At 38.4% G+C, this 19,437-nt stretch overlaps 1 protein-coding gene across 1 annotated transcript in view; it reads left to right on the top strand.

Annotated features, from left to right (window-relative positions):
• The window catches only part of SPAG17 (sperm associated antigen 17), a 218,408-nt gene extending 199,237 nt beyond the window's left edge, over positions 1-19,171 (top strand). The window contains exons 44-48 of the mRNA XM_068538157.1: positions 3,506-3,642; positions 11,207-11,391; positions 13,374-13,434; positions 16,188-16,332; positions 19,032-19,171. Of these exons, the coding sequence (XP_068394258.1) occupies positions 3,506-3,642; positions 11,207-11,391; positions 13,374-13,434; positions 16,188-16,332; positions 19,032-19,171 (668 nt within the window). The remainder of the gene's footprint in view (positions 1-3,505; positions 3,643-11,206; positions 11,392-13,373; positions 13,435-16,187; positions 16,333-19,031) is intronic.
• Positions 19,172-19,437: the final 266 nt, after the last annotated feature.

Below are 19,437 nucleotides of genomic sequence, written 5' to 3'. Positions count from 1 at the left end.
GGAGGCTCCAGGGCACGTGGGCTCTGTAGTTGTGGCACGCAGGTTCCAGAGCGTGTGGGCTCTGTAGTTGAGGCTCACGAGCTCAGTAGTTGAGGCTCGCGAGCTCAGTAGTTGAGGCGGGCAGGCTTAGTTGCCCCATGGCATGTGGGATCTTAGTTCCCTGACCAGGTATCGAACCCACTTCCCCTGCATTGTAAGGTGGATTCTTTACCACTGAACCACCAGGGAAGTCACCCAGTTGTTTAAGTATTAAAATACTTCTGTATCAGCTGGTGACCAGCTGCTGTTCCAAGCCCCTCAAGTACTCCCTCCTCCACCCCCCACCCCTAGGGAAGCCCTGGGTAGGATTCAGTGGATAATAATCCATCTATTATGGGAGACAGTATGGTATACAGCAGAGCTAAGGCTCTACCTGGCTCCTTATATAATAGCTTATGACTTATATAATATATAATTACATAATGACATATATATAATATGACTTATATAATAACTTATGTCAGGCTCTACTTGACTCCTCATATAATAACTATGTTACAGTGGGCATGCTCTTTAACCCCTCTATATATTCCTGTTTCCTCTTCTGTAAAGAGGGTATAATGGTATATACATTATAGGGTTGTGAGGATTAAATTAGTTAGTATATGTAAAATGCTTACAGCAGTGCCTGGCACATGAGAAACTCCATATCAGTATTTACTATTAATAATAATAGTATGAGAGATTATTTGGTACCCATTAGACTGGTAAAATGCATTCATATAAGACAGTAATATGCATATGCTAAGAATACAAACAAAAAGACACATCAGGTCGTTAGAATGGTTGCCTATGTAGGCAGTAGTGACCAAAGAGAATAAATACATTAGAACACTGATCACTGAGCTCCATTCCCAGAGATTCTGATTCTGTTCTGGTCTGAAATACAGCTTATCTGGTATATGGCTAGGGAATCTCTATTTTATCGGAGTCAGCCCAGGGGATTCTGAAGCACAGGTGAATTTGGGACACACTGGGTAGTTGTCTAGAAAAAACTCACTACTCATATGGAACACTTCTGTGACCAGATATGCATGTTTTTTTCTCACACCAAGCAATTCTGCAACACCAGCTGAGTGTCCTACAATTCAATTCTGACACTAACCAGAGTTAGCACAGACTCTACAGGTTAAGGGCTCAGTCTCACAAGGCTGCCCACCACCCACTTCAGATGCCAGCCACAGGTACAGGTTGTCACTTGTGCTTCTGACCAATCAGCTATAAATTGGGGTTCCCATGACCTCCTATTATGGTTCCATAATTTACTAGAACAGTGCACAGAACTCATATATTATTATATAATAGGCGGCATGATAAATGGCAGAGGTGAATAGCCAGAGGAAGAGGTACACAGGGCAAGGTCTGGAAGGGTTTAGCACGGTAGCTTCTGTCCCTGTGGTGTTGTGGTACACCACCCTCCCAGCCTGTGGATGTGCTCACCAACTCGGAAGCTCTCCGAACTCTGTGCTGTAGGGACTTTTGTGGAGACTTCATCATGTAGGCATGATTAACTCCATCTCCATGTCCCCTCTCCTTCCCAGAAGATGGGGGCGGGGTGGGGCTGAAAGTTCCAAGCTTCTAATCATGGCTTGGTTTTCCTGATGACCAGCCCCCATCCTGAAGCTATCCAGGAGCCCACCAAGAGTCACTTCATTCAGGTCAAAAGACACACCTATCACCCAGGAATTTCCAAGGGACTTAGGAGCTCTGTGTCAGGTATTAGGGTCAAAGACCAAATATTTAAAGATACTCCTAACACTCTTATCACTTAGGAAATCACAAGGGATTTAGGAGTGCCATGCCAGGAACTAGGGGCAGAGACGAATACTCATTTTCTATTATCTTACACTATCAGGAGTGTGATCCTTGTGGAATCTGACACACCTGGGTATATGTCCCACCTTGCCACTTTTCAGTTTCCAGGACAAGTTTTTTTAACTTCAGTTTCCTCATCTGTAGAAAAGAGATACTACTGTTATATTAGTCAGGACTCTTCCAATTTGAGAACTGAAACTGAAACCCATTGAACAACAACAAAAAAGCCAGTGGGTGGGGTGGTGTTTATTGATGCGCAAAAGCAAACCACAGAAGAGTGGCTATGGCGCTAGCCCAGGGATGACTGGATGCGGGCACTCAGGCTTTTCAGGGGAGTGTTTGCATCTCATTGTCTGTCTCTCTGGGCATCCTCCCCGCCTCTGTGTTGTCACATCCTTACTTGTCCCTGTTTCAGGGGTCCCCAGCCCCCTGTTAGGAACCGGGCCGCACAGCAGGAGGTGAGTGGCGGGCAAGCGAGTGAAGCTTCATCTGCCGCTCCCCATCGCTCGCATTACCGCCTGACCATCCCCCAACCCCCGCCACCGCCGTCCATGGAAAAATTGTCTTTCACAAAACCGGTCCCTGGTGCCAAAACATTAGGGACTGCTGCCCTGTTTGGCTTTATCCTCTCCTACAAAGGACAGGCTATGCCCATGTGGCAGGGACATGATCAGAGAGGTCCAAGGTTCTGATTCTTCCAGACCCATAACCCAATGGACAAGATGGGATCATCCCGGTCAGCTTCAGGAAATATCCAGGTGAAGGGCCTGTGTTGGCTTTGCGTGGGTCGTGTACCATCCTGATGGCTGGGGCCAGGGATGTTGTGGCACTAGAAGTGTGTGTGCTAGGGGTGGGTGTGGAGGTGGGCAATGGGGAGAACGCTCAGCACACAAAGATTACAGTTACCATTACCTTCAGCTCAGAGGACTTTATGAGAACTAAGTCAGATGCTAAATGTAAAAACATGCATGTGGTGCTTGCCTGCAGACAGTGGACACTCAGATATTGGTTCCCTTCCCTTTCCTCTCTTGATGATTTAAATTCAAGAAAGGATGTTTAAATATGCTGATCTAAAACACAATTCTTATTAAACTTCCTGGATATTTGGAGAAATACATAAAATTGCAGCTGTGTAGATTATCTACTTTTACTCCCTCCTTCACCAAATTTAGTGATCTGGGGATTTAATTCCTTGGCTTAATTTATCTATGATTACTACACCACTTTTTCAAACTATAAATTTACTAGTTGAAACAAAGAGATTCTTAAGATTTTTTTCCTCATTAGTTTTAAGAAATCTTTGAGAGTCAACATTTTATTGAACTGTACCTTGTTGATTTACAGGCAAGTCACTCGATTTCTTAGAATCTGATTTTTCTCATTTATTGAAAAAAAGGTGGTGCTAATAGCATCTGCCCTGCCCATCTCATAGGATTGTTGTGAAGACTAATTTTAGGTAAAATCTCTTTGTAAAATGCAAAACTAGAACACTAGAATTAATAAAAGCCTTTATTCCTGTAAATAATCTCTTTAAGAAGGAAAGAAGAAAATTTCCCAAGTTGGTTCTATGTTCTTCTATGCTCTGGTATGATCTTGAATGTCTTTGGAAGCAACATCCACGTGGTGTAATTTCAATGTTCTCTCTTAACAGAACCAGAATCATGTGTGCCTCTGAAAATTCCAACCCAGTCACTGCTGCAGGATGTGGCAGGACAAGCAAGAAAAGAGAAAGTGAGGTTACCTCACTATTTGCTGAGTTCCAAGCCCAAGTCTCAACCTCTCAAAAAGGTAAAACAGACAAGGGAAGAAATTTCCCAGAGCCAGTTAGCATTTTATGTATTCCTGGTTGATTGAGGCTATTGATTTCCAGCCACTGTGTACTACTATTTAATATAAGAACCATCTCAACATGAATCCCTTCAGGTCACACAGAGATAAACCAGGGCAGTGCTTTGCTGGAGCCAGCTTATATACACTCATGAGAGAAACTTTATGAGCCAGCTGTTAAACCATCACTAGCTTGCAGTCAGCCATGCTGGGAGTTCTTATGCCATAGAAATCGGCAAATGCTACTGATAAAGGCTCTTTTCTGAGAGCCAGTTTACCAGCACACTGTTGGCTGAGGGGATCATTGGGCACCCTTTCATGACTCTTAGGATAAAATCCAGATGACCTAGCATGACTCCAAGGCATGGCTCCATTTGCTTCTCTACCCTCACCTTGTCTCAAACTCACTACACTTCACCCGTTGTGGACTTCTCTTAGTTCTTTAAAAGCACCAAGCTCCTTCCTCAGAGCCTCTAAGATTAAGATTCCATCTCAGTTCTGTTGTAAAGATTTCCTTGAGCCCACCAATCAAGTTTTGGTAGTTATCCTTTAGAAATTTCATGGCACACTGTGTTCATTACATCAGAGAAGGTATTGCAATGTATATAAGTGACATGTGATAGAAGTGCTTCTCAAACTTTAATGTGCGTGTGAGTTATTTGGGGACTTAGTTAAAATATAGATTCCGACTTATTGGCTCTGGTGTGGGGCCCGAGATTCTGCAGTTTTAACAGGCTCCCAGGTGAGGTCAGGAAATAACAGCATAGGCAATGGTTCTCAAAGCATGATTACCTGACTGGCAGCATTGGCAACACCTGAGAACTTGTTATAAATGCAAATTCATGGGCCCCATCCCAGATGTACTGATGGAGACACTCTGGGGTTGGAGTCAGCAATTTATGTCTTAAGGAGTCCTCAGTAGACTGTGCTCCTCTCCAGAGCAGGTTTTCTTTATCTTTGTAGACACTTCCCCTCCCCACCTACCTACTCTCTACTCCACCCCATCCCAGACTTACTAATGGAGAAACTCTGGGAGTGGAGTCAGCAGTTGGTGTCTTAACCAGTCCTCCAGGTGATTCTGATGGGAGCTAAAGTTTGATCATCACTGGCACAGAAGAAAGAGTACAAACTTTAGAATCAGGCAAACTTGAGTTTGAAACTTTGCCACTTAACACAAGTTATCTGTCTTTCAATTCTCTGAACTTGACCTTCTTTATCCTTAAAACAAAGCCTAAAATACTTCCTTACAGTGCTGTGGTAAGGATTACATAGACCATAAATGTTCATTTCCTCTCCCAACCAAGAAGTTATTTTTTTCTGGTGACAGAGCCTTTTCTTAAAATTGAAATATAGTTGACATACAATATTATGTTAGTTGCAGGTGTACATAGAGATTTGACATTTGCATACATTATGAAATGATCACCACCATAAGTCTAGTAACCATCTGTCCCATACAAAGTTAGTACAGTATTATTGACTATATTCCTTATATTACATCCCTGTGCCTTATTTATTCTATAACTGGATGTTTGTACCTCTTAATCCCCTTCACCTATTTCATCCCCCCCTAATCCCCTCCCTTCTGGCAACCACCCATTTGTCCTCTGTATCTATGAGTCTGTTTTCGTTTTGTTTTGATTGTTTTGTTTTTTAGACTCCACATATAAGTGAGATCATACAGTATTGCCTTTTTATAAAATTATTTCACTTAGTATAATTCCCTCTAGATCCATCCATGTTGTTGCAAATGACAAGATTTCTTTTTTTATGGCTGAATAATATTCTGTATACACACACACACACACACACACACACACATATATATATCACATCCTCTTTATCCGTTCATCTATCGATGGACATTTAGACATATAGGTTGCTTCCATACATCAGCTATTGTAAACAATTCTGCAATGAATATTGGTGTGGATATATTCTTTCTAATTAGTATTTTTGTTTTCTTCAGGTAAATACCCAGAAGTGAAATTGCTGGATCATATGGTAGTTTCTGTTAATTTTTTGACGACCTTTCATACTGTTTTCCATAATGGCTACAACAATTTACAATCCCATCAACAGTGCCTGAGGGTTCCCTTTTCTCCACATCCTCGCCAACACTTGTTATTTGTTGTCTTTTCAATGATAGCCATTCTGACAGGTGTGAGGCAGTATCTCACTGTGGTTTTGATTGGCATTTACCTGCTGATTAGTTACTGCTGAGCATCTTTTCATGTGTCTGTTGGCCATCTGTATGTCTTCTTTGAAAAAAGTCTATTGAGGTCCTGTGGCCAGTTTTTAATTGGGTTGTTTGGCTTTTTGATGTTGAGTTGTTTGCGTTTTTTGTATGTTTTGGTTATTAACCCCTTATCAGATATATTGTTTGCAAATATCTTTTCCCATTCAGTAGTCTGCCTTTTCATTTTATTGATAGTTTCCTTCATGGTGCAAAAAGTTTTTTAGTTTGATGTAGTCTCATTTGTTTATTTTTGCTTTTGTTTCCCTTGTGTGAGGAAACAGATCCAAAAAAAGTTCCTAAGATTGATGGCAAAGAGCGTATTGCTTATGTTTTATTCTAGTTTTATGGTTTCGGGTCTTACATTTAAGTATTGAATACATTTTGAGTATTTTTGTATATGGTGTGAGAAAGTAGTCCAGTTTGATTATTTTGCGTGGAGCTGTCCTGTTTACCCAACACCATTTATTGAAAAGGCTATCTTTTTCCCATTGTAATTCTTGCCTCCTTAGTCATAGATTGACTAACCATAAAAGCATGGGTTTATTTCTGAGCTCTCTATTCTGTTCCATTGATCTATGTGTCTCTTTTTATGCCAGTACCATACTGTTTTGATTACCATAGCTCTGTAGTGTAGTTTGAAATCAGAGAGCATGATACCTCCAGCTCTGTTCTTTCTCAAGATTGCTTTTGTGTTTCCATACAAATTTTAGAATTAAATCATCTAGTTATATTTGATCTGGTTCTGTGAAAATTGCCTTTGGTATTTTGATTGGGATTGCATCAAATCTGTAGATTGCCTTGGATAGTATGGTCATTTTAACAATATTCTTTCAATCCATGAGTACAGTATATCTTTCCATTTATTTGTGTCATCTTCAATTTCTTTTGTCAGTGCCTTATAGTTTTCAGAGTACAAGTCTTTTATCTCTTTGTTTACATTTATTCCTAGGTATTTTATTCTTTTTGATGCAATTGTAAATGCGATTGTTTACTTAATTTCTCTTTCTGATAGTTAATTATTAGTGTATAAAAAATGCAACAGATACAGATATCTGTATATTAATTTTGTAACATTCAACTTCACTGAATTAAGTTATCAGTCCTAATAGTGAGTGATTTTTTCTAGATTCTACCAGTAACATTTTATTATACTTGCTTTATCACATATCTATCCTTATATCTATCCATTAATCCATCTTGTTTTGGGTGCACTTCAAAGTAAGTTGCAGAGATTACTACATTTATCTCTAAATATTCTAACATACATATCACTAAGTAGAGTTCAATATTTGTTTATATTTTTCCTTTGATATATAATATACATACATACAATAAAGTGCACAAATTTTAAGCATGTATTTGCTAAGTTTTGATAAATGCATATACTCATGTAACTCAAATTCTTATTAAGATATGGATCATTACCAAGTTCTAATAGTTTTTTGGTAACATCTTTAGGATTCTTTATATATAGTATCATGTCATCTGCAAATAGTGACAGTTTAACTGCTTCCATTCCAATTTGGAGTCCTTTTATTTTGTTTTCTTGTCTGATTGCTGTGGCTAAAACTTCCAGTACTATGTTGAATCAAAGTGGCAGGAGTGGGCATCCTTTTCTTGTTCCTGATCTTAGAGTAAGTGCTTTCAGCTTTTTATCATTGAGTATGATGTTAACTGTGGGCTTGTTATATATGGCCTTTATTATGTTGAGGCATGTTGCCTCTATACTCACTCTGTTAAGAGTTTTTATCATAAACGTAGATGTTGAATTTTGCCAAAAGCTTTTTTGCATCTTTTGAGATGATCATATAATTTGATATACCACTTGATCATGATGTTTGAGTGTTTTAATGTATTTCCGAATATGGTTTCCTAATACTTTGTTGAAGATTTTTATATCTATGTTTATCAGTGATATTGATATATAATTTTCTTTTTGTGGTATCTTTGTCTGGTTCTGGCATCAGATTTATGCCAGCCTCATACAATGAGTTCAGAAGCATTCCTTCCTCTTCAACTTTTTGGAATAGTTTGAGAATGATAGGTGCTACCTCTTCTTTAAATGTGTGGTAGAATTCACCTGTGAAGCCATCTGATCCTGCACTTTTGTTGGGATTTTTAAAATTACTGATTAAGTTTCATTACTGGTAATCAATCTGTTCATATTTTTTATTTCTTCTTAATTCAGTTTTAGGAGATTATGTTTCTAGAAATTTATCCATTTCTTCTAGGTTGTCCATTTTATTGGCATATAATTGTTTGTAGTAATCTCTCATGGTCCTTTTTATTTCTGTGGTGTTGGTTGTAACTTCTCTTTCATTTCTGAATTTATTTATTTGGGCTCTCTCTCTCTCTTTTCTTGATGAGTCTGGCTAAAGGCTTGTTTTGTTTATCTTTTCAAAGAACTAGCTCTTAGTTTCATTGGTCTTTGTATTGGTTTTTTGGTCTATATTTCACTTATTTCCATTCTCATCTTTATTATTTCTTTCCTTCTCCTAACTTTGGGTTTTGTTTATTCTTCTCTTTCTAATTCCTTTAGATGTAAGGTTAGGTTGTGTATTTGAGATTTTTCTTATTTCCTGAGTTAAGCTTGTATCACTATAAACTTCCCTCTTAGAACAGCTTTTGCTGTGTCCCATAGGTTTGGATCGTTGTGTGGTTGTTATCTGTCTTTAGGTATTTTTTCCTGTTTGATTTCTGCAGTGATCCATTGGTTGTTTAGTAGCATGTTGTTTAGCCTCTACATGTTTGTGCTTTCTGCAGTTTTTTCCTGATAGTTGATTTCTAATCTCATAGTGTTGTGGTTGGAAAAGATGCTTGATATGATTTCAGTATTCTCAATTTCATTAAGACTTGTTTTGTGGCCTATTATGTGATCTATCCTGGAGAATGTTCCATGTACACTTTAAAAGAATGTGTATTCTGCTGTTCAGGGATGAAATGTTCTGTATGTATCTGTTAAGTCCATCCACTATAACTTGTCATATAGGCCAGTGTTTCCTTATTGATTTTCTGTCTGGATGATCTGTCCATTGATGTAAGTGGGGTATTAAAGTTGCCTACTATTATTATATATTATTATGTAACTGTGAATTTCTCCCTTTATGTCTGTTAATATTTGTTTATGTATTTAGGTGCTCCTATGTTGTGTTCATATGTATTTACAATTGTTATATCTTCTTGTTGGATTGATCCCTTCATCATTATATAATGTCCTTCTGTGTCTCTTGTTACAGTCTTTGTTTTAATATCTACTTTTTCTGATATAAGTATTGCTACCTGGGCTTTCTTTTTGTTTTCAGTTACATGGAATGCCTTTTCCCATCCCTTCACTTTCAGTCTGTGTGTGTCTTTAGATATGAAGTGAGTCTCTTTTAAGCAACATATATATGGGTCTTGATTTTTATCCATTAAGCCACTCTCTGTCTTTTGATTGGAGCATTTAGACCATTTACATTAAAGTAATTATTGATAGGTATGTACTTATAGACCTTTTGTTAATTGTTTTCATGTTGTTTTTGTAGTTCTTTTTTGTTCCTTCTTCTTTTAGACTCCTCCCTTGTGATTTGATTACTATCTTTAGTGTTATGTTTGGATTCCTTTCTCTTTTTTGTGTGTGTATCTATTACAGGTTTTTGGTTTGTGGCTATCATGAGGTTCATATATAACAACATATAATCATGTATATGATTATTTTAAGTTGATAATCTCCTAAGTTTGAATAAATTCTAACAACTCTTCATCTTCCCCCCACACACATTTATTGTTTTTGATGTCATATTTTACATCTTTTTGTTTTGAGTATCCCTTAACTACTCATTGTGGAGATATATAATTTTATGCATTTGTCCTTTGACCTTCTGTCCTGCTGGCTTTATAAGTGGTTGATCTACTACCTTTACTGTAGTAGTTTGCCTTTACCAGTGAAATTTTTCCTTGCATAATTTTTGTATGTCTAGTTGTGGCCTTTTCTTTTCTGCTTAGAGAAGTCCCTTTAGCATTTCTTGTAAAGCCAGTTTAGTGGCGCTGAACTCTCTTAGCTTTTGTTTGTCTGTAAAACTGTTTATCTCTCTTTCAAACATGAATGGTAACCTTAACAGGTAGAATATTCTTGGTTGTATGTTTTTCCCTTTCATCACTTTGAATATATCATGCCACTCCCTTCTAGTCTGCACAATTTCTGCTGAAAAGTCAGCTGATGGTCTTATGGTATTCCCTTGTACATAACTAGTTGCTATTCTCTTGCTTCTTTAAGATTCTCTCTTTATCTTTAATTTTTGCCATTTTAATTGCCATTTTAATTTCATTTAATGTGTCATGGTGTGGACCTTTTTGAGTTAATTCTGTTTGGGACTCTCTGTGCTCCCTGGACCTGAATGTCTGTTTTCTTTCCCAGGTTAGGGAAGTTTTCAGCTATTATTTCTTCAAGTAAGTTCTCTGCCCCTTTCTCTCTCCATCTGGGTCCCCTATTTGCAAATGTTAGTATGCTTGATATTGTCCCAGAGGTCTCTTAAACTGTCTTCATTTTTTTAAATTGTTTTTTCTTTTTTCTGTTCAGTTTAGGTGATTTTTTACTACTGTCTGATCCATTCCTCTGATCCATTGCTGATCGATTCCTCTGTACATCTAATCTACTGTTGATTCCTTCTAGTGCAGTTTTTATTTCACTTATTGTATTCTTCAGCTCTGGTTTTTCATTTTTCTAACTTTTTATTGAAATTTTCACCATATTCATTCATTCTTCTCCTGAGTTTAGTGAGCATCTTTATGATCATTATCTTGACTCTTTATTGGCCGGATTGCTTACCTCCACTTTGTTTAGTTCTTTTTCTGAGGTTATGTGTTGTTCCTTTGTTTGGAACATATTCTTCTGTCTCCTCATTTTTCCCAATTCTCTGTGTTTATTTCTAATGATGGTTACATTGCCTAATCTTGGAGAAGTAGCCTCATGTAGGAGATGTCCCATGGGCCCAGCAGCATGCTCCCCTCTGGTCACCAGAGCTGTGTAGTCAAGGGGTGCCCTTATGTGGGCTCCAGGTGCCTTTCTTTTGTGGTAGGGCCTACTACTGTGGGCATGCTGGGGGCAAAGCTGGCTTTGGCTTGGTTGGCTGCAAGGCCTTGCCTTGTGCAGTGGCTGTAGGCTGGCTGGAGGGCGGGGTAAGCTTCTTGCATGCTTTGCTGCGTGGTCTAGTCGGGGGATGTGTGGGGTTAGAGTCTTTTTATTATCTTGGGAATGCAAAATAGAACCATTTTATTATGCTTTATTGCTTTTTTTCTCAATGCAAGGTGCAAGATTCTGTTGGAGGAAGAGTGAAAACATCCTCTGTTGCATCTGCTGCCATTAACAATGTAAATTCATCCCCCTTTGGATTCCATCTTCTCCCGCCCTCAGTGACGTTTGGAGTGCTCGAAGAAGGACACACCTATGCAACCACTGTAAAGCTCAAGAATGTTGGAGTGGACTTCTGCAGGTGAGGCCAAGGCTCCAAGTGTATGCTCAGATCACCTTCCCCTACTCTGTGACTTTTCTTTGGTTGCCTACATCAGTGAATGTTTATTGAACTGAATTGTAATTACACCTGAACTCTTGAATCTTAACATCATTCATTCAGTCATTTACTCACTAATTCATCCATTCATTCATTATTCAACAAATTAGTACTTACCAAGCCTCAACTATAGAGTAGGTATTTCTTTGCCTTTCCATTAATTTTTATCCATACTTTGGTTAGAAGCACCTCAAGACCTGATCTGTACTAGCAAAAAATGAAAGGGAAGTTGTACAAGTGTTACAATAACTAATACACAAAACAATAACTAATGCACAAAACTTGAAAGTCTATTTCTCAAATCTACCACCAACTATAATACCAGCTAACATTGGTTGGCAGTTTGTGATCTAAACATGATTTTAATTACATTAATTCTGCATAATTGAGGGAAAAAGGAAAAAAAATTAACCCTTAATCATCAGGGTCGTTTTGACTCTGATGATGTGACTTGGAATTATAAACAAGTACCTTAACTCACAGCCTGTACTCCAAATAGAAAATATACTGTATCTGGCATTAAGTGACAAGAAAGTCACCTTAGCCCTTCATTTTCAGATCAAAACCAGTAGAATTTTAGAGTGTGTAGAACCTTAGAGACTATTATATAAAGGAACAAACTGAGTAACTTGTTTTAAGGTCTTGTAGGCTACAGCAAGGGTAGATCTCAGATCTCCTGAGTACCAGCTCATTGGAGCACCGTGCTTTATCAACACAGCTGTGGTCACTGCTTCTTGTGGGAGATCAGTCCTTCCCACTGGGTCAATATACCATGTATCTATGCCAAGACAACTCCCAATCATAAAATCTCCTCTATACTATTTTGAATTAAGCTTCGGGATTATGTCGAATTTTTTCCCCCATAAAAATGGGATACATGTTTATTTCAAGTGTGGAGTTATTCTCAGGGTCAGTAGCAAGTTTGAGAATGTTTGTGATTCTAAATTCAGGATTGGAAGTCAGATGGAGCAAAGCTACAGGAGCATCTGATTGATTGAAAAGATCACCGTCCCATTTTAATTGAGGTGAATTCTCAACTTCAGGAATCACATTTACTTCCTCACAAACAACCTGATGAGGGACCCAAGCCACCAGATCAGACATTATTATTTTTTTAGGTTGTTGCCACAAAGTGGGTGGGGAGAAATGGAGAGTCAACCTCAAATGAATTAAAACCACCCATGCAGACCCTGTGTGTCCAGTACAGAAGTTTAGTTTTATAGATTTCAATCCTCAGCTTGTTCAACTCAGCCACCACAGGGCAGACAGCAAAGTGGCTGGTAGAGGGAGTGGGGTAGATGGAGGTAGGCTTCCCTTGGCATTTTAATTTACTCCAGGTCTTTAACCTTCAGGCAGAACCCACAAACCACAGGAAGGGGAAGAGATCAATAGGCACCACGTGTGAGCACCGGGCTTTTCAAGTTCACCAACATTTTCTGAGCCTTTTCTGTTTCTCTTCTCCCCAAACTTGCAAACCCCATACCACGGCAGAGAAAGACTGTCTCCCATGCTCCGCTGCTTTCCAAAGGAGCCTTTATTCTTCAGCTTAATGACCTGGCAGTCACTATGTGTGTTCACGCTGGCGGCTACACTGCAGTGCACGCGCCAGCCAAACCTTCGCCACCTTCTGCCCAGACCCGAGCTGCTCGTCAGCATCCGATAACAAAGGGTTGAAACTCAGGTTGGAGTCAGTTTGACGCCGATGAAAACTGTTGGAAAGGCAGTTGTGAAACAGGCCCCAGATTCTTTTTCCAACTGGATATTAGGTTGTTTTTCTACTAGTCTGGACCCCTTGCTCCTGTGTAGGGAGTATTAACACCTTCCTGATTTTATTACTTCCCAGTTCCTTCGTGCTCATGTTTTTCATTGTGGCATCAATTTATTCCCATCTTTTTTCCTGGTAGGTTTAGGGTGAAGCAGCCCCCACCCAGCACAGGACTGAAAGTGACTTATAAACCTGGGCCTGTAAGTCCTATGTGCTATCTTTTGTGTGTGTCCATGTGTGTGCATACAGATATGTATATGTTTCCAGTCAAGTGATTTTTAAGTCGTTCTACCTGTTTCAGTTTAAACCATGTTTAAGTCTACTTTTTCTAGTATCATAAACAAAAGATTCCTGGTATTGGTTCGACATCTGGCTTGGTGTCACTTACTTCATGTAACAACCATGAGCAGATCTGTGTGTAAACAGAGTTAAACTTCCAGCTATGGAACCATTTCTGAAGTTCACTTCACTTGTCCCAATACTGCAGTTCTATACAGTTGTCTGAAAATACCTTTTAAAACATTAAATATGATTTAACATGCACTTGGTAAACTGATTACCTAAAGATATCCTGTGACAAATCCTTCTGCAAAGTGAAAACTCACTTGAAAAACAAATATTTCATTGTTTACATTTTATGTAAATCTGGTTTGTTCTCTTGGTATTTGTCAGAGAATATTATTTAATAACATATTAAGAAATAGTAGTATATTTAAAGTCACCATCTGTCTCATTTCTCCAAAAATCTCTGAAAATACAAATTTTAAAATGTCAACCTGTTCTGATTTTATCTGATACATTCCCCCAAATAGGGTGTTTAGTATAAAATGTGTATACTGCCACTTACTTCAAATTAGAATTTCAGAAGTGTAGTATGTTATAAACAAAAGGTTGTCTCAAAAGATAATAAAATCACACTTTCAATCTTAACTTTTATTTCTTGGTCAGTATATCGTCTTGCTGCTTTAACACGCCTTTCATTTCAGTCAACAAGCTTTGAGTTCCTCCCATATGCCAGTGATAGTGCCAGGGTACAGGGGATGTTAAAGATGAGTGAGACACATAAGGAGCTTACAGAGCAGGACACATGGTGGGCACTCGAGAGATGTGTGATTGAGTGACAGATGATGTGAGGAAGTCTGGTAGGTACATGAACCATTCGTCACAGATGGGGACTGGGAACTCATGGGAGTTCCCAGAGGTTCCCAAAGGCTCATGGGAACTCTGAGCAAGGGCGTCCAGTCCCATAAGCAGCACACAGTGCTCACTGAATCCCAAGATCTTAAAGAAGCCACAGTTGTTATACGTTGACACAGAAGCATCAGTTGGCTATAGTGCAAAGAAAGTTGGCTTCTTGTCCTGACTATGCTACCAAGCAGCTCAGTGATGTTTTTGGTTAATTAATCCTCTGCACCTTGCTTTCCTCATCTATAAAAGGAGGAGCTTAGACTGATCATTTCTTAGCCCTCTTCCAGCTCCAGTATCTTATGATCTATATAAAATTGTAGTACTCAGGCTGCAATTTCCAAACAGAAATACATTTTGGGATTAGATCCACTAATTCATGAGTACCCCTCCGAAACAATTCATCATTGTACTGTGTCAAAATTTCAGAATCTTCACAACATAAAGCAAAAACACAGTTAAAGCAAGCTTTTCTCCCACTGTTCTGGGAAGTTAGCAAATCTTTTTCATTTAAAGTAGGGATTAGCCAAAAGCCAGACGACTGCTGGATGAACCTTTATACGTACTAAAAACCCAGCTTGTATTCTTTGAAGCTCACTCTATACTGTTTGTTATTTATTTATTTATTTTTCTTTTTGATAGTAGGTTTTGGCTCTGGCAAAGAATGTAACCTCTAGACTTCTCCATATCTAAATCTCACCACTGTTCAGCTTGGTTCGTTGCCAACACTGAATGAATGTACTCCAAGCCTGGGTAAACCTGTGTGATAACAGTCCTCCAGCTGCCCTTGTGCAGAATGTCGTCATTCCCCAGCCCTGCTCTGGTTGTTGGGCTTGGAGGGCTAAGGGCCTGGGTCTCAAAACAGAGCTGTTGGATACTCTCCAGTGTGCAGATAGATGCTCACAAGCACACTGTTGAAAAAACTGAAACATTCTTCAATTCTATCATTTATAAAACTCTATTGAAGAAAAAGAATTCCATTCGTACCTAACTGCTTTCCATGTGGTAGTTTCTTCTGATTTATTTTTTCCAGATAACTGTTCTCAAGTCTGCTTTTTAACCCACCTCCTAGAGAGGCAGCTTAGAAACATAAACAACTCTTTCTTTCCTGGCTAGTGTTCTTTTCAAGGAGCAAGGCAAGAAGCCTATTCCTTGCTGTGTTTCTTCTTCTTTATATATCAGGTTTCTTTTTTGTTGGTACAAACCTTTTCCATGTAGCTTTTAGATCTAAGCAGTTTGGCATTTAAACTAATTCTGTCTCCCTCTACTGGCTTTGCCACGTTGCAGGTCCTACATTAGGAATACTATAAACCAAGGGGCAGGGCAGGGGAATTGTGGGATTCACCCAGTCTCTTAGATTAAATTTAAAATGAAACTTATATTTATCTTAGATTAAATTTATCTTTATCTACAAGGATGACAATAAATAGAAACTTGCTACTGATATTCAAGAAATAGCACAGTTACAGACATCATGAAAGTTTGCCCTCCAGCATCCTGGCATTTAGTTTCCTTATGCTTTTTCCTAAATAGCACCTGATGTTCTCCTTCAGCAATTTTTCCTGGGTCCCGCTTACTCAATGGAATTCAACCTAACTAATCCATGAAGTAATTCTTCTAAATGCTAGAACAGCAATCATTCATTTGTGCCAAATTTACAGATGAGGAAACAAGATTAGAGAGTTTGAGTAACTTGCCCAAAGTCATGTTAAAAATCAAGATTTGAACTCATACATGTCTGATTCTAAAGCTACATTGTGTCTTATAGGTGGCGGCTGGTTTGCAGGCAGAACTGAAAGTGGAGTTCTTTGCCATGGCTGTTGGAGAGGATGGTGCCAAGGGATCAGCACACATCTTTCACAATATAGAGATTATGACTGAGCATGATGTCCTGTTCTTACCTGTGGAAGCAAATATCCTTTAAAGTTCAATTTGAGTAGTCATATATAGTGCAAAAATTACATTTGAGCAAGGAGAATACAAAAGTCAAAATGCTATTTTCTAATCCCCTCACATCTGCACTCTGTAGCTTCATTTATTCTATTTTTAAAACCATAGAGTTAAATTTCTTAGGACAAAGACTTGTATCTTCATTCATCTTTGAAAGCATCTAGCAAAGTGCTAACATAGTACATGTGACTGTAAGTTGGATAAATCTCAATATTATTGGCCGTCTATGGGGTATCAGACAATCAGAATTTTTTAAAAAAGCAAGTCTTTGTCATAAAAATAAAAAACAACTTGTAATCTTGTTGGGGGATAGGAGATACCTTATTACAGAAGTTGAATGGATATACACTGAATTACAATACATTCCTTCATACTGGTGTCTCTTGCAGATAGAATATACAGATATCGAGAACCTATTATATGCAAGGTACTGTATGAAATATTTTATCAAATATAAAAATGAAAATTGGACTCTATCCTGAAAGACTTACATAGTCTGGTAGCAGAAATAAAGTTTTCACACTTGATTCCTATATTGTACTCCAACAGCATGAATCATATACTACTTTGTGTTACAGTTATATCTATTTGATATTTGAGCTGGGTCTTATAGAGTGCAAAAACTTTTGATGAAAGGAGACTTAAAATAGGAAGAATGAACAAAAGTGTAGCAATAGGAAATCTCCAGGTGTTCAGGAGGGGAAGCAGGGAGTTCAATTTGTTGAGAGATTAGAGTATTAGTAATATAGTGGGAAAGTTGGTTGGAATCAAGTTATGGGAGATTTTGAATCCTTGGCTTGACTTTATTACATAAGCAACAGTGAATCATTGAAATTCTGATCCAACGGGTGATATAATCAGCATATCTTTATAAAAATGAATCCAGTGTTATTGTACAGGATATGCTGAAGGAGAAGAACTACTGGATATGCAAAGAACCATTGGAAGGCTACATCAACAGGCCAAGTGTAAGGATAAGAACTATAGTGTGGCAACTATAGTTGGGAAAGAGGGACGTGGATGAAAGACATTTGCCAGGGGGTACTGTAAAATCTAAGGTGGGACCCATTGAGAAAAGGACGTAAGAGGACATAAGAGTTCACCTGAAAGGTTTGGGGCTCAGGTAATGAAACATGGAGATTCAGGAGTGGATCTCAATTGAGGAGTCAGAGCTGGAGATATAATAATTTTAAGTGTCAGCTACAGAGGTGATGATAGAAGGTATGGGGAAGGAGAAGAAATTTGGAGTCTGTTTAGGGAGCAGGAGAAAAAAAGAGGCGCCAGTGGAGACAGAAGAAGCAATTAGCAAAACATGAAATATCTCAAAGAATTTCAAGGAAACTATGGACACAGTTGAAAGATGCTATAGACATATCAAGGAGACTTCGGATTTAAATAGAATCACTAGATTTGGTTGGGACAAAAACCAAACTGCAGAACGTGAAGAATGGCTGGGTGTTAAGAAAGCAGAAATATTGAGTATGGATACATTTTCAATTTATGATTAAAGGAAAAAGCAAGAGTATATGGTACCTGAGAGAGTACCTCAGGGAGGCAACAGAGAAAAGGAGAGATTTTCAGTTTAGTGTGTTCGTGGGCTGGAAAGGGTAGAGCAGAAGAGAAACATAAGAAATATGAATGAGAGGACTGAACCAGCAGTATCCAAAAGAGGGCAAGAGAATAATCAAGAACAGAGCTGAAGTGTTAGTCTTGGCAAGGGAGAGAACAAAGGTGGCTAAGGATCCAGACATTCTGAGGTGAAAGAAATTTAGGGGAACTTGTGTCAGATGACCTTGATTTCGATAGAAATGGAGTTGGATTCATTTGTTCATTCTTTCAAAGATCATAAGTTTTTCTAATGTGCTAGGCATTGGGGATACAGCATTGAACAAGAGACACAAATTTCTGCCTTTATGTAAACTTAACATTCCAGTGGGAGGACAGACAGTAGACAAAAGAAGTGAAACATGGACTACAATGGTGATAAGTACAAGGGAGAAAATGTAAAGTAGGAAAGGAAGTATAGGGAGTATTAAGGATTGCAGTTTATAGCAGGGTGGTCACGAAAGACCTCACTGGGAACAATTTTCCCCACTCTGGGAATTAAATCAAGTCCTCTTAAATCCTCTTCACACAAGTTATTAGATGCTGATCCAGACTAACTGAATCCCTGTGGCTGATCACAGCAATTAAATAATTTTGCATTTATGTTAATAAAATTTCTATTTCCTTGCTTATAGAGACCATCTGTCAGGCACAGAGAGAGGGGAAAAGAGTTTTATTAAATCCTTACTCTACTTCCAATGACAACAATGATAGTTCATAGTCCATTTCCCAAGGCCTGTCCCCCTGCCCCTCCCCACCAAAAAACCATGAAATCTGGATGTTGATGTGGTCTGGGACCTGGTTATGGTGGTTGATGGCACCTATAGAAAGGCCAGTCACCCTTAGCAGAAAACATACTCTAGGGGGAACAGAAGAAATTACAGGAGATCAATAGCCAGCCTTCATCCCCTAAACCTGGTGTGTAGAATTTGCATTAGACAGAGAATACCTAAAATTGAGCTAAATGTGCTAGAGATTCTAATTCTAAAATGTTATCTGAGTTTGCATATACAAATCATTTGTTCATGAAAATAATAGTCCTTAATGGGTATTTTACCAGTTTTAACAAGCAGCAATTATGATAAGAGACCAAAAGATTTTCCCCAGGGAAAAGAAAATCCTATGGTCCAGAAGATTTCTACAGTTTCTTCCTCTGCACTTGGAGTCTTCATGTCTCGTAAAGTTTCTCCACATTAGGTGTTAGGTAAGTAACAAATTTGTAATTTGATTGTCATCCATTCAAACTTGAGGCCTTAGACCTTGCATTTGTTCCCATCTTCATACAGCCAGCAACCAATGAGCCACTTAGTCTGGTGGAATGAAAATATTTGTTTTTAATAATTATAACAACTACCCCTTCATAGTCATAAACTATCTAATCCTCATATTATCTACAAGATAGATATTTTTCCCACTTTATAAATAAGGAAACTGAGGCTGAGAGAATCTTGAAGAAGTAAAAA

This window comes from Eschrichtius robustus, chromosome 3, assembly GCF_028021215.1.
Source record: "Eschrichtius robustus isolate mEscRob2 chromosome 3, mEscRob2.pri, whole genome shotgun sequence".
Taxonomy (NCBI): Eukaryota; Metazoa; Chordata; class Mammalia; order Artiodactyla; family Eschrichtiidae; genus Eschrichtius; species Eschrichtius robustus.
The sequence above is the reverse complement of the archived record's forward strand: the minus strand, read 5'-3'. Positions and strand labels throughout refer to the sequence as shown.